The sequence below is a fragment of the Quercus lobata genome, chromosome 11, assembly GCF_001633185.2.
Source record: "Quercus lobata isolate SW786 chromosome 11, ValleyOak3.0 Primary Assembly, whole genome shotgun sequence".
Lineage (NCBI taxonomy): Eukaryota > Viridiplantae > Streptophyta > Magnoliopsida > Fagales > Fagaceae > Quercus > Quercus lobata.
This window is the reverse complement of record NC_044914.1, coordinates 20665396-20681680: the sequence shown is the minus strand read 5'-3', so window position 1 is coordinate 20681680 and position 16285 is coordinate 20665396. Positions and strand designations below refer to the sequence as shown.

The 16285-nt window shown below is 32.8% G+C and overlaps 2 protein-coding genes across 2 annotated transcripts; both read right to left on the bottom strand.

Moving 5' to 3' along the window:
- Nucleotides 1–1465: 1465 nt before the first annotated feature.
- On the bottom strand, nt 1466–5694 carry LOC115969539. Its single transcript, XM_031089210.1, has 3 exons — nt 5477–5694; nt 4981–5137; nt 1466–1847 (listed from the first exon to the last, which is right to left on the bottom strand). Exons 1-3 carry the CDS (start codon nt 5654–5656, stop codon nt 1714–1716), a joined length of 471 nt encoding a protein of 156 aa, XP_030945070.1. The 5' UTR covers nt 5657–5694; the 3' UTR covers nt 1466–1713.
- A 6074-nt stretch (nt 5695–11768) lies between these two features.
- Nucleotides 11769–13681, bottom strand: LOC115966559. The gene is made up of 2 exons (XM_031085771.1): nt 12730–13681; nt 11769–11899 (listed from the first exon to the last, which is right to left on the bottom strand). The coding sequence occupies exons 1-2, from the start codon at nt 13679–13681 to the stop codon at nt 11769–11771; spliced, it is 1083 nt and encodes a 360-aa protein (XP_030941631.1).
- Nucleotides 13682–16285: the final 2604 nt, after the last annotated feature.

Sequence of the window (16285 nt, the reverse complement as noted above, 5' to 3'; positions counted from 1 at the left end):
TGTACAAAATTTGCCAATTTTTTTGTGTCTACAATATAAATTTACATTGTAATTAAGTATAATGTATACATAGAGATATTATGAAAATATTGTGATGCATGTGTCAATTCCTTATAGGTCAAAATAAAATAAAATAATAAAATATTATACCGAGATCTAGCACAACTAAAAATGTCGTGACATTTTGTTGTTATTATAATATATTCACAACTATTGAGGTGTAAGTTATAGATCAAAATAAAATAATAAAATATTGGACTGAAATCTGTCACGGTCTTATACGATTGAAATTAACTTTTTATAATATAATTATCAAAATTCTTAAAATTAATGTATCTTTTTATTAATATAAACTTCTATGTATTTTAAAAATCAAATGATTTATATTTTTATTTTGTGATACAAATAAAATCTAAAATTGATCTTAATCACTACTTTTTTTTCCTATGTATTTTAAAAATCAAATGATTTATATTTTTATTTCGTGATACAAATAAAATTTAAAATTGACCTTAATCATTACTCTTTTTTTTCATGGCTAGCACGTGCCTTGCACGTACTGCCTTGACTAGTTATGTTAAAAAATTACTAATGCACCCTTAACTTATGTTTAGTATTTAATTTTTTAATCATATATAAGGACATAAAAAGTAAAAAATATATTTTTACCCTTTTCCTTCCCTTTACAATCCAAACAAAGTGAGTGTTTGCGCTCTGCGTTTGCGTCCACGTTTTGATGAGTTCACGTTTTCTCCTTTTTTTTTTTTGGCCCGTATTTGTTGATTTTGGGGGGACAAATTTTACTGTTATGAACAGTAAATACACTGTTTACATACTGTGCTGACACTGTTTATGTACTAAAAAATATTAAAAAAGAATCCCGCGGTACTATTTACATATTTAAAAATTATTTTGCTACAGTGTTTTCAGTTTTCAGTTTTCAGTTTCAGCAACAATAAGCTCAATCCAGACGGACCCAAAGGAAAGATTCACTAGTCTTTTTTTTTTTTCCTATATCCAAACACATGAAAAAGAAAATACTTTAAACCTTATTGCTGGAGAAGAATGTGAAATGCTGGAGAAGAAAGCTAATAACACAACACAATCGACGAATACTTTTGCCCACGATCTCTTACCAATAACTTTCCATTCAGGAAGAAGAATACTCTTACTCTTACATGCACAATCTTGAATGAAACATACATTAAGTGTCAAACCCTGTCAAAGCATGACTTCATCAAACACAACCGTTCTGTCTCCTACCACAAAATTGAGCATAGAGAACACATGTATGGCTTGCATTCTGATCACCATATCCAATTGTTATGGTCTCTTCGTTTCCCCACACACACACACACACACACACACGCACGCACGCTCAGGATACCTTTCACTGAAGTTGTGAAGAACAAGCAACATGAGTTCTTGTCCTGTAAATATTCTCTTGAAAACCTGATACTGCAGATTTCACATCTCCTACCGCAATTTCATTCATTAAATATAGAAGATTAAAAGACCAATATGAACAAGAAATACACGAGCACTTTCAGCCAATTTGCTGAGATCCTTTCATTCATCTACAATAGTAAATTCAACCCAATAACAAATTAGAGCAGAGAGAGAATTTGTGTGGAAACATTGCAATTAGTAAAGTGTAGACATTCAACTGTTCCTATCTCTTGAATTTACAAGCTCAGCTCAGCAGAGCAGTGTTTAACCATTTGCAGAATGTGACACTTTTCCACCTAGCGTTTGAACAATAGCTTGGAGGACTTTAATTTCCTCATCACGCTTTGAGATTTCACCCTGCTTTGCACGCAACTCTTCCATGTGCAGCTCAAATACCTCTGTGGCAAAATATGAAGTGCATTGGACAAATTTGTATTTTGGAGGTAATTACACTGATAGAAAACCCAAAGTTCCAAGTGAAATCTTAAAAAAAATTTGAAATTTCAACTGCATCAATGTCTAAACTATAGCTGTATGACCATTTTAATGTTAATCCTCCATGTGTCTCAAGTAACTGAGAGTTTACAAGAAATGTACACGAAGCCCCTCCAGCTGGTAAAAAACCTCCACCTGAGCTGCATGCACACCCTTTAAGGATTTTTAGCACCTAGAGGTCCTACAAGCAGCTCATCTAGGTTCTTTTATAAATCTGGGTCTGATATAATGCTCTCGAAACTATAAGGTGAACATTTATGTAAATGAAATTTCTAGAGTTAATTTGCAATTGGGATCAAACTCCAAGGTTGGTTATGTACTTGCTCCTTTATTTTGCCTATAAGAGGCCAGGGCTACGATAAGCCCCAAGCAGCTATTTAAAAATAAATTTGTATAAAACTCTTTTAAGGATAGCTAGATTTCTTGTGGCAATAGAGTTACTCCATTTTGATTCAAATAAAATTATTTACAAATAAGCGCAAATGCCAAGGCTCAAGCTCCACCCATTTTGTTATCCTAGCCTAACCCATGTTCAGGGTAGCCTAAATCAAAGAACCTGTTGCTATCAGTTAAAACATTTAGATTTTTGTATCTAAGCAATTAAATTTAAACCTTTACAGAAAATTTTTGGACACAACGCAGTCTGTTTTTGATCATCCAAATGGCTCTTCCAACGTCTAAAAAATAGGTGAAAAAACGAGTGAGGGATTGGGGGGTGACATTGGGTGCGCCAACAACATGATCAAGGGAAAAAAAGGTGAAAATGAATACATATATCATTAGTTTAGGATAGCACAACTCTAAATTGAGCTTAGTTGAGCTTGAGCTCGGTCTAAACTTGGTCTTATGCCCAAAATCATTTTTATTAGTAAGTTACACACACAATCGGGATGGAAGTTGAAGTCATGAGTTCAAGATCTACTAAGTGCATGTGTAGTTAGTTACCAATCAAAAATAAAAAAGCAAAATAATTTTGGGTCAAAGCAGGAATGGGATTAGCTCAGCCCAGATGTTAGTCCTACAAGCCCAACAGGATGCAAAATGTTTCAATCATAAGGGGCTTGGGCTCAGCTCATTTACTCTACCACGATTGTGTTGACTTTGAGAAGCATTGTGGTTATAATACATACAAAAATCAAAGATGCATTGTTTTGCTTCTGGTGTGGCTAAATATATGATGACTTTAGTTGAGCCCAACCTCAGCTCTAGGCCTGAAAGCTTTTAAGGGGCTCATCCTAGATCAAATTCCAATAAATCTCACTCAAATATTTTCTGGCCAGACAAATGGGTTTCTGCCTAGCTCAGCCCAATTGACAGTCCTACCACTACCACAACTGAAAGTATGACATAATCAGTTCATTGATTGTCCTACCACTATGGGCATTTCAAAGAGAGACAAACCACAAACAGTATGCCATCGTTATTGATTTTACAAATAAACGACAACCTGGATCAATATCAAATTAAAGTGCTATTGTTGTAATAGACCACCATGAGAAATGTTAATGCACTTCAAGATAAATTATGCTATTATAGATGCATCTCTCTAATGATGGGAATGGCCTCCAGCTTCAAAATCAAGATTTACAAAAAAAAAAATAATAATAAATAAAATAAAATAAAATAAAATGCAGTAAAAATCTGATTTGGGAGATATTTGATAAAGAATCTTTCAATGATGCTAAAAAGGGGGCCAAAACAAATTCCCCATTATTAAAAGGAAGAGGCCCAGGCCAAAAGATGTGGCTCAAACAGGAAGATTTATTGAAATCTGCAAGTAGAAGACTCTTTGTATTCAGGTTTTGCTATCTTTAAAACGGCCAAAAAGTTGATTTTCACCATTGTTTTTACTTTTCAACACCAATCAAGGAACATTTGAATTCACAAGAAGCTTCAAAAGAAACATAGATCACACACACACATACACTCCAATCATTCAAGCACCCTAGAACTGTAATATATGTTTAGCTACTCTCATTGTCTCATTTTAGTTGTCCATCTTCTCAGACCCAACTTTTAAAGCAAACACCATAAATTGCTTTCTCTTACACCAAAAACCAAAATAAATAAATTAAAAAAATGATCCGTAACATTTTTTTTAAGGATAATTTGTAAAGGAGTATTATTGTATACACTCAATTTAGTAAGTACGCATCTTCTTTCAGACCTGCACAAAAGGAGAGCTGGACAAGTAATATGGTAGGGAAGAAATATAATATATCCCCACAATATCTTCTACTTAATTTCAAGAATTAACATACATGATTCATAAATTAAGGTTGTACATCAATGAGGATCAAAGATGGAAATTGAAACCATTCTCTGCCCCTCTCCTACAAGAAAATTAGTTTGGACTGTTTTTGAACATGGATGGCGCAAATTAAAAGGTAGCAACCCATTCTTAAATGGAGGGAATTCATATGGGTAAGCCAGGGATGGGAGAAGGAGAAGTACACTCTGCCACCCCATTTCCATTATAGAACCTCAAAGCTGTACTTCCATCTTACATCCTTAATTATATCCATTTAAATAACTGGAAACTAAGATGCATCAATCATTTTCCTCCAATATATGGTGCTACATACTAAACTGATGAACTATATATAATAAAGATTGTTCTTATGGTGCTTCTGTTATAAAGGAACTAGGATGCACGAACACGGACAAGGACACGGACACAGGTATGGGTATGATACGGCAACATGAGCAATTTTTGTTCGGCACCCCAAATGAAGTGTCCGTGCATCCTACTAAAGGAACACAAAGAGTGACTATAATGATATAACCCAACCATATAACTCTTGATTTGGAAGTCACAAATTACTGACTACTATTACTCCTAAACAGTTTGTGTATCAACATGCCTCAATGACTCTTACTCAAGGAAGAGTATATGATCCATTCTCCCTTCATTTTACCTATTTCTACTTTTAGGGTAAGTAATTAAAAATTTAAAGTCACCACATCTTTGCTAGAAAACAATTTTTTTTAACAAGTCTATTAAAGGGAAAACGGAAAAGCCAAGGATAGACATACTTGTGGTGTTCTCAAGCTCTCTTGTAATCTCTTGTGCATGTAATTCAGCAGCTTTCTGAGCTGCCTCGGCCTGTCGTTTCTCAGAACGAGCACGAGCCGCAGCCGTGATGGCAGCATCGAGTTCTCTTTCCAAAGTCTCTACCCTTTGCTCAAGAACCTAAACAGATAAATACAGAAAGCAATATATTAGTTTCCTGACACACAATTCATAGCAACTCAATATCATGCAACAAAATATTTTAGTTATCAAAAGTCATATTAATAGAATCTCACAACTTGACTATCAAGTAACATAGCTGGAAGAATTATATTAGTGAATTCCAATATAAAAATCAAGTAAACTTCATTCAATTATGGATGGTAAATCTATTGAAAACGCTATAAATCAAACAAAAGCAAGCAAGAAATGAAAAACCCAGATCAGAATATGTAAAAAAATGAAGAATAAGATGAAATTGAATATAAAAAAATGGAAGTCAAACAAAGAGTGAAGAACCTTGATGGTACGGGCTTGTTCGGAACTGAGGGAGGCTTTGGCAAAGGTCTCTTCGTCAACAAAGACAGCTTTCTTGAGGAGTAGCTTCTGAAGTGACTCCAGATTCGAAGCCATCTCGGTCAGATTGGTTATGGCTCCGCTCCATCTCTCACTTCCTTTTCCCCTCTCCTCCATTGCCATTTCTGATTTCTCTCTCTCTCTCTCTGCGCTTTGAAAAAGAAAAGCTACCTCACTACGCTGTCTTTCTTGGGCTTTCCATGGTTTCTACCAATGGGCCGGTTTGGGATTTACCTGCCAACCCGGTTGGAAATGATCTCATTTTTTGTCAAACCAGTTTGAAAGAATGCAATTTTAGGCCTAACCGAATACTTTAAAATAATCTCTCTTTTCTTTTTCTTTTTTCTTTTTTATATATATATTTACAATTTTACATATCATTTCAGAAAAAATTCAGCTACAAAATTGGTTAGATATGAATTTTGACAAATCTACCATTTGATTACTTCTTCTTCTTCTTATGTCCTCTAGGCTCACAAAATTTCTAAAAAATTAAAGATTAATAGCTATGTTATTAATAAGTGGTTTAAATTGCAAGTTTTTGTAACTTAAAATTATGCATAAAATATAAGATTATAAATTATATAATAAATAATGTCCGATTGACACAAAAGTTGACAAGTATATTAAAAGTGTAAAAAATATACAACTTAACAGTTAGATTTTCAAAATATGTAGTAATATTTATTTTATTGAGTAAAGTTGTAACCTTATACTATAACCAATTTTATATCTAAACTTGGCCCTATCACTTATTCACCACAATAATTTTTTATTTATTTACATATTACTTCAATAATATGTAGTTTATGAACCATCAATATTATATTATAGTTTTTTATTTTACTTTTTAATATGACTAATTTATTGGAGTGATGTTAGGAATAAGACTACTACATAGGCCATACAAAGTAACATGTCACCAATAAAAAAAATGATTTAAACGTTCATTATATTTGTTTAAGTGGCAATTATATATTTACCACATCAATTTGTAATTCTTTGGTAAGAACTATGTAATAAAACTTGTTGTATTTTTAGTACCATTCAAATTTTTTGACACTCTTAAAAGTGAAGGTAAAAATATACAACTTAGATGAATGACTTATAGATCACACCACCTTGAGACAGAGAGATGTCTAGTTTACAGGCCTTTGCTATTTTTTGATAATTTAATAGCTAAAATGAAAAAGGATTTAAATCTTCAATATTTCCTTTGGGAATATCAAAAACTAAGTTGAGCTAAAAGAATTCTTAACCATATGTCTTTTTTGTTATTTTTTTTATAAATTTTTATAAATATAAATAAATGTAACACATAATATTTATAACTTCACATGCCATGTTAATATTTGTTTTTATTGATGTTCACATGTAAAATGTGAAATGAGTAATGTATAATAATGATGTACAATAAGAATATGAGAATCAATAACCTAAATTTATACAATTGCTTAAAATCTATTTTAGACATTTTTTTTTATGACTTATTAAGGTGTCAAATTGTGATTGGTAGATAAAAAATCAATAATTACATACTTACTTTTGCATTATATTCATTAATACATACATATGATTTATTAAATTAATAAACATGATAAGGTATAAGTCTTTATTTTAAAATTTAAAATAACAAAGAATTTTTTTTAGTTGGATAAATCCTAATTCTATTTTTTTGAAATGAAATAAATAAATACTTCAAATAAATTGATTAAGAATTTTCATTAAACTTTTCCAAATGAGCACCTTCTATTATTTTCAACAGGAACTTTGAGCCTAGGCCATGACCATCCCCCCTGGGCGCAGTAGGAGTAGGCCCAAACCTTGCACAAGTCCAACTCAATGAGATCTCGTTTCGGAATGATTGGTCCAACTCAAGTCCACAACATTGGGTAGGCCCAGTACCTTATTAGAGATATCCATACCCAAATGCTAATTTAGAAGTGACAATTCTGTAAATTACAAATCCGGGCCCAGTATCACTATTGGGCCGTTAAACTCATTCAGCCACCTTATTAAAATTCTAACAAAGTTAGGAATCCTTTTATAAATACAGTCCTACAAGAAAAACAAATGTGAGAAAAGAATTATTAAAAAAAAGAAAAAGAAATTGAGAAAACTTCTTGAACGGCCCAACGAACTTCCTTTCTTTTCTTCTGATTTCTTATAAATCAAACATGGTTGGTTTGATTTTAGTGGGTACATAAGTTTACCAGCAAGGGCGTGGCCCCCAAAATTTTGCACCCAAAAAAGGGAGTATATATGTATATACACACACATACATATAATGGTCCCAAAAATTATGAGTTGCTCCTCTCAAAATTTGAATATGATATATAGCATTTAAGAAGATAAAAATTCACTACACACTCTTGGTGCGATAATCACTCTACAAGTATAAGTGCTTGTAGGCCGTGAGAGGCAAGGGCCAAGTTCAAGTTTGTAAGAGAGAGCTTAGGTAAAAATTATCTCATAAATGCAAATTAAACTATATACCTATTTTCTTTATAAAAAAAATAAAAAATAAAAAACTATATACCTATTTTAGTTTATATATATTCTTTTTTAATTATAAAAATAAGCATTAGAAATCCTCAATTATATGACAATTTCCAATGGTGCTTTGATCAATATACAAAAGAAATCAAGAATATGTTTATTGTTATTTGGGGTTATTTTTTGTTAATGATATAGCTAGAAGATAATATATGGTGTATTCCATATATGTAACCACCCTCTCACGCATGTGGAGTTTACCCGTATGTGAGAGGATAGTGGCACAAGCTTGATGCGCAATAATTTTTCCCTAAAATCGAGGGTCAAGATGTAGAGGAAGGAATTGCCCCTAACCCTAAGCCCCACCAATACTAAACAAAATAAAAATGGAAAAATAGAAAAAGACTTGCATTCTCCTACAATTAAACTCTTGGGTAAAAAGCAAGGCAGTTCACAATTATCTCCTAATATTTGAAACCAAACAATTTTTCGTCTATGCTTGGAAAATGAGCAAATATCTTTAATCCTTTACTTTTATTTCCTCTATTTTGTTAAACTAATAGAATATATTATTTCTAAAAATATTTCATTGTGCAATTTCTAAAATACCCTCAACTAAGTGTTAAAATATCAAAAATATCCCCAATGTCAAATCCGGGGTAATTAAATCATGATAGAGAAATGGTTGGACAATTATTATTATTACAAAATAACAATCAAATAACTAATTTTATTTTCTCTAAAAAAAAACTAATTTTATTCATATGTTTTTTAATTAAATTTGTCTATATACCAAGAAGAACTTCCAAATATCTTGTAATGTACTTAAAAAAATTAGTCACAATTAAAAGCACATTAAACAACACAAAAAATATAACAAAAGGAGAGGCATCTCTATGGTAAAGAACCCTTTGAAATATGAAATATTTATTACGAAAGTCCTTACGTAGGCTAAGAACTAAGAAGGCAATGGTAGAATCCTAGTCCGACTCATATGTATTAGCAGTTCAGCACAAACATATCCCATATGTACCATATTATCAAAATATAAATACTAGTCCGACTCATATGGATTAGCAGTTCAGCACAAACATATCACATACGTACCATATTATCAGAATATCTGTGTACCATGCGATCTGAATATATGCATGTCTAATGTACCAAAATACCAATATACTTAATATATGAATTGTCAAAATAAATGTATGCACCATGCTATCAGAATATATGTACCAACTACCAATATACCCTAATATATGGTAATGGTAGCACTAAAAAATGTTCTAATGGTATATAAAGAACCCTCTCACAATACTGATGGTTATGGATGGACACCTAAAAAAAAGAAAATAGACAAAAAATATATTAGAATTCCTAAAAATAGAAACAATACAAAAAATGCAATAGTTATGATATAAAAGTTACACTAAATCCACAAATAAATAAATATATATATATATATATTAATGAATAAGCAAGGCTACTCATGTTAGAATATCTTAGGATTGCAATGAAGAGGTTTAGAAGAAGAAGACGGTAGTAGTAGTTAAGAGCTACAAAGTCGTTTCTGTATTGTAAACAATAAAACTACATGTGGTAGTTACAGTTGGTTAGTTAAATTAATTAGTGCTTAGATGACAGGTGTTATATATGATTGTATTGGCTTCTTATTATTTGTTAGTTAGTTAGTTAGGTAAAACTTCCCTCTCTTTGCTCTTGATATATAATCACAGCTTGTAATTACTCACACACAATGAATCATTTTCATACAATCTCAGTCTCTCTCTCTACCCCAGTCTCCATTGTTCTCTAACCACCATTGTTGAAGTTTTGCACAGAGTCTAACATGTTATCAAAGCAAAACTAGCCAGTGATTCCTACTGATTTACTAGTTTGATTCTCTTTAAGTTCCAATGTTTAATTTATTAGTTATGGAATTACATGGTTCAATTTGTTATACCTCTTAGCTTATAGGGTGCAAAACAATTTTTTTAAGAGCATCATTGCACTAACTCAAATATTTAGTTTGTTATTTTTGAAACTATAGGCTATACTTTGTTAGTTTTAAAATTCCAATGTTTAATTTATTAGTTATGAAGTTAAATGGTTCAATTTGTTATACCACTTAACTTATAGGATGCAAAACATTTAAGATCACCATTGCACTAACTCAAATATTTAATTTGTTACTTTTGAAACTATAGGCTATACTTTGTTTCTTTTTAAATTCCAATTTTTAATTTTTTTAGTTATGAAATTACATGGTTCAATTTGTTATATCTCTTAAATTATAGGGTGCAAAACATGTTTTTTTAAGAGCACCATTGCACTAACTCAAATATTTAATTTGTTACTTTTGAAACTATAGGCTATACTTTGTTTCTTTTTAAATTTCAATTTTTAATTTTTTAGTTATGCAATTACATGGTTCAGTTTGTCAAGGTTTTCAGATTCGGACCATTTATTGAACCGTAAAAGGGAGAGGTTCAAGGGTTTTGAGGTCGAACCGAGGTTGAATCGGGGTCGAACCGTGATGACGTCATAATTAATTTAATAATTATTTTAAATATATATAAAAACATTAAATTAATAAATAAATAAAATTAACTAGAATAGTCTAATTCATTTAGAGAATGAAAATGTTGTTCACATTCCCCTATATTTCAGTTGTGTTGTGCAATCCAAATGAACATTGTTATAATTTTGACAAGCCTGCATTTACAAGTATGTGAGAAAATAAATTAAGAAAATAGAGAAATCATTATTCTTGAAAAATGCAATCCTCAGACAGCACTTAAAAATATAAGTGGGAGTTCAGAGTTTTAATAGGCTGCAGTTTGCCAACAGTGTAAACAATGCTTAACTTAAAGTTTAAAATCGTAGAAAGGAAATATTAAAAAAAAAAAACTTTTAATAATAAAAACCTTCAACCACAAGTATACAAACTTTTATCTAGAAAACTTAAAGCCACTTCCAGGTATCTATGCAGAGTCTTTAGTTAATGATTGTTGAAACTTTCACTAAATAGTAAAGCAGCATTTACAGCATAAATTTCGCAACTGATATTTCCATAATTAACTACACCAAGAAAAATTCTCACAATACCTTTTGAAATAGAAAAACAACTCCAAAACTAACCATAAGAACCCTCATGAAACACCCTTAAAAAGCCTAAAAAAACCAACCGAATCCCTCCGTAAAACCCAACCAGTCCCAGTAAATTTCACAACCAAAATCCCAGCAAAACCCACTGAATATATCACCAAAAACAGCCCCTATGAACCCAGAAAAATTCACAACCAATCACCAAAAATAGCCCCCATGAACCCAGAAAAATTCACAATCAAAATCCTAGCAAAACCTACTGAATATATCACCAAAAACAGCCCCCATGAACCTAGAAAAATTCAATTAAAACCTCATTGCAAACATAACACAGGACATGAAATTCTTAGCCAAACACCATAGGAAATCAACCAAGAAAAATTCTCATAATACAACTACACATTGTGTACAACCTTGTTTCTCATAATAATGTTTTCCAAGTTACAATACACAAACAAAATACAAAATATAAAATACATAGAAATTATCTCTAAAATAGAAATTATCTCTAAAATGTTACAGTACACAAACAAAATACATAGAAATGTTTTCCAACCTTCTTACAAAAAGACATAAAAATTATCTCTAAAATACAAAATATAACTTCAAAGTTCAAACATAATTATTATGATCATAAATCACTAATGTCATGATAGTTATCATGCTCATCATCATTCCCTAGAAATCCAGGAGGAGGGCCAACAGGTTGTCCAAATATTCTCAAATCAATTCCTTCAACCTCACTGCTATCATCTACAGATTCTACACACAAGTTTGAACAAAATAAAAAGAAAAATCATTAGAATGTTTACACAAGCTTAAAAAAATAAAAGAAAAATCAATATAGGTTATCATAATTTTTTACATATAAACTAATCTTCAATATTAGAAGAAGGCCTTGCACTTGCTGGATATGCACCACCTTCATAAATTGCATTCCAACTCTTCATAATTAAGATATGGGTCTTCCTCTTCCACAAATACCCAAAAATCAGTTTTGTCGATACTTGCATAATCAATGGGGTCAAAATTAAACTTTTTGTTGTAAAGTCTGCATCATAAAATGTCATGCTCATTATTGGAATTTGAACATAATTAGTAACTAACAATTACATTATATAGATGATTTTTTAAAAATTAATATAATGACAAGATATAGCATTTAGTTACCTATGTTTCAATCGCAAGTTATGATGAACAAACACAAGATCATTGAGCCTTTGATGCTCCAATCTATTTCTCCTTTTATAATGTATTTGGTCAAATAAACTCCAACAACGCTCACATCCAGAAGCGGCGGAAGTTTGGCTAAGGATTCTAATCGCCAATTTTTGCAAGTTTGGAGCGTCAGCACCCCACAACTTCCACCATTCATCTAATTTTCATAACAAAACATAATCTAATATTAATCAACATAAACATATAGTCCAAGACTAGATTCTCAACATATAGTATTAAAGTAATTAGATTCCCAACTACATTACTTGAATGCAGCACTATATCCTTTACTTGAATGCAACACTAATTACTTGAATGCAGCACTATATCCTTTAATAAACATATAGTATTAAAGTAAACTAATTACTTCTCACCTGGATGAGTGGTTGTGCTTGTTGACAATGCAAGATCTCTATCAAAGCTCCCAATACGGTCTCGAAAATATTGGGTTTCCTTAATTACCTTTTCTTTGTCACCGTTATATTTTGTCCCAATGTAGTCCAAAACAGCCATGTGTACTGCTGGTTTCTGACAAAAATTCACCTCATCATATTGAAAAGCAGGATTTAACCAATATGCAGCAGCATGAAGATCTTTACGTAAATATTTGTCCTGATGGTTTTTTATAATTGAGGTGTATGACTTGTACAAGTGCTTCTTCATTCGGAAGATCTTCTTGATTCCTAACCGTGCTCTATGCATGCCCTCATACACATATTCTATTGCAGGCCTTTGATCAGAATCAACAATCCGTAACAAACGAATGAGTGGCGATGAAATATTAACAAGAACATTAATATCATCCCAAAAAGAATTATCTAAAATGATAGAAACTACTTCTTTTACCTTTGACTCTCTTGTCAATCTATTGTCCACAAAGAACTTGCTAGTCACTAAGGCTTGCAAGTCATGCTTATGCACATGAAGACTTCCAAATGAAAGGAAAGTAGTAGCAAATCTTGTTGCTCCTACAAGTACAATATCTGTCCAACCATGTCTCTTCCTCAACCAAGCAATCAAAGCCACATGATTATAAATAAAACCTGTGACTTTGGATGCACGTTTTTTAAGTCTCTCCACATGAGGCATGTCTCCCATATCCTGCAACACAAGATTCAAGCAATGTGTTGCACAATGAGACCAACTAATAGTTTTATACTTTTCACACAACAATTTACCAGCAGATATATAATTGGAAGTATTATCAATAACCATGTGAACTATGTTTTTTGGACCAACCCATGTAACTACTTCATCAAACAGTTTAAATAAGTTTCTGGTACTCTTCACAATATCTGAGGCATCAACTGGTTTTACAAATACCATTCCCCTAGGACAATAAACAAGGAAATTAATCAATGACCTATGTCTAGTATCTGTCCAACTATCAACCATAAGTATACATCCAACTTCTGCCTAATGCCTACGCTGTGACTCAACCAACAACTGAACCTCTTTCTTTTGATCCCTCAACAAAGGGACTCGTAAAGCATGATAAGATGGACCTTTGTAGCCAGGACCAACAGCAGCTACGACATCAATCATCTTTTGATAGTACACTGAATTCACTACATCAAAAGGAATGCAATTGTCATATAGAAACCTTACAATAGCCATATCAGCTTGCCTCACCCTTTCTTTACTTTGGAACACGCTTTTAAGACCAGGTTAAGCTCCTGGAGTAGTTCTTGGAGCAAAGTAATTATCCCCCGGATTTGTACCATTTCTTTTACCTAAAACAGGTTTTTTAGGCAACCCACTACTATATACTTCTTGAACATCTTCATCTTCTTGCATATCACTATTTGTGGAAGGCACACTAAACATTTCTTCTTGACGTTGTTTCTCAGCTTTCACATATTCCAACATTTGGTATCTCACATCATGAGAAACCTTTTTACATGATCCAGTATCACCTTTTATCCCCGCAAGGTGTTTTTTCATCCTATTAATACCCCCACCTTTATATGTTTACCTACAATACATACGTGTAAAAGTATTTCGTCCCTTCTCATTCGCCCCAAGGCTAAAATGTTCCCAACCCGGATCAACCTTTTCCTTTACTTTAGAGCTAGACTCCATTACATTGGAATCAACTTCATGTGATGGAGTAGACCCGGTCTCTGTTTCCATTTTAATCTAAAAGACTAAACAACCAATCAAACACGCATAGACCCATCAATTTTTGAAATATAGATAGTCAAAGAATCACAACTTCATACACAAAGTCAAATTAACAAACTAATATACATAGAGTCATAGAGTCAAAGAATCACAAATTGATCTATAGGTGCTGATATAGAAAGAATCATAAACTTCAAGCGCCTAAAAAATATTAATGTTATTTTGCAGGGCCTAAAATATTGTAAAAATTAAAACCACTACCTTCAAGCAGCAGATAACACATAGGATGCTGTGCCATTATTCTACAGCTACAACATCACAAACTATGACAGCAAAATGGGGAGAGGAAAGGAATGCCACAATGGAGATACAGAGAGGTTCCAGAATGCTGAGGTAGTTCTGTTCAGTATGAAATTGGCTATATATGCGTATTGATCAATCAAGTGAATCACCAGCAAAAAAAAAAAAAAAAAAAAATCTATATGCACATCCATGATTTCCCAGAATGTGTAAAAGTTAGATCAGATAAATAGTATGTAGAAATATATTGATTTCGCAAAAGAACTAAAAAAAAATATAGATACTGAAAACATGAATGAAGTAAATATTATTAAAACCAACCGCAATAAAAAATACAAAAAAAAAAAAAAAAACATGCAGCAAAAAGCAGTGATTTTGGCAGACAAAAACCTAAGAGGAGCATGATTCTAAGCCAAAAACACGCAGCAAGAACCTTCAAATCTATATCATCATCCACATTTTCAATTGACCCTAATCACTTTACACACCAACACTTCAGATCTATATCATCATCCACAATCAACTTTCAAATATTAACAAAGAAAAAACAAATTAGAGGTAATAAAGTACCAAACGACGGCGATGGCGACGAGGCACAGAGTGAGCTGCGACGACGACAAGGGGGAGGGAGAGATGAGCGTGAGAGAGTGAGCTGCGATCTGGGCTAAGCTACGACGGCGACGAGGGAGAGAGGCAGAGACAAGAGAGTGATTGAGACTTTGAGAGAGTGAGGAAGAGATTGAACAAGGGTGGAATGGCGATGATCTGGGCTGAGCCAAAAGAAGAGATCAAACAAGGGTGGAAAGACGGCGATTTGGGCTGAGCTAAAAGAAGGGTGGAACAAGGGTAGGATTTAGGGTGGAACAAGGGTGGAACGACAGCGACGAGGGATAAAGGCAGAGACGAGAGAGTGATTGAGAGAGTGAGGGTTTCGGAGTGATTGAGATTTGAGAGAGGGTTTCAGAGTGAGGAAGACTGGAAGAGGCCGAAAGTGATTTTTGAGAGAGGGTTTAAAAAAAAAAAAGGTGGAACGACACCGTATAGGAAGGGAAAAAAAAGGGTGGAACGACGTCGTTTATAAGGCTGAAACAATGCAACCGTTCAAACCGTGTGAACCAGTTCACAGAACCGGACGATTGGACCGCGGTCCAAACAGGTCCATGCTTTTTTCTCATGGAATGGTTCCTTACCTTAAACGGATCGTGAAACTGAACGGTTCATGGGTTTCTCGATCGGATCGTACGGTTCGGTCCGGGTTTAACAACCTTGCAATTTGTTATACTTCTTAAGAAACTTGAGTTTCTTTTTTCAGATGTAGATTTCGTTTTGTTTTGTCGTGTGCTCAAATTCAATGATAATAAAACATTTCTACTTGTTCTGTATGCCCTCTTGCTAAACAAAAAAGACTACCATTCACTTCATCTACTCATGTTACTATTTCCAATTTTGAGTTTATTCATGTTGATATTTGGGATATATGTTCCACTCCTTCTCTAAATGGTTCTA

Bases quoted from the DNA above. Each gene is read 5' to 3' on its own strand.
- LOC115966559 (XM_031085771.1), bottom strand. From the start codon at position 13,681: ATGGTATTTGTAAAACCAGTTGATGCCTCAGATATTGTGAAGAGTACC. The intron at 11,900-12,729 runs GTGAGAAGTAAT...ACTTGTGTGTAG, and splicing joins AAGCACAACCACTCATCCAG to AATCTGTAGATGATAGCAGT.
- LOC115969539 (XM_031089210.1), bottom strand. From the start codon at position 5,656: ATGGCAATGGAGGAGAGGGGAAAAGGAAGTGAGAGATGGAGCGGAGCC. The intron at 5,138-5,476 runs GTTCTTCACTCT...TTATCTGTTTAG, and splicing joins AACAAGCCCGTACCATCAAG to GTTCTTGAGCAAAGGGTAGA. The intron at 1,848-4,980 runs GTATGTCTATCC...ATTTTGCCACAG, and splicing joins AGAGCTTGAGAACACCACAA to AGGTATTTGAGCTGCACATG.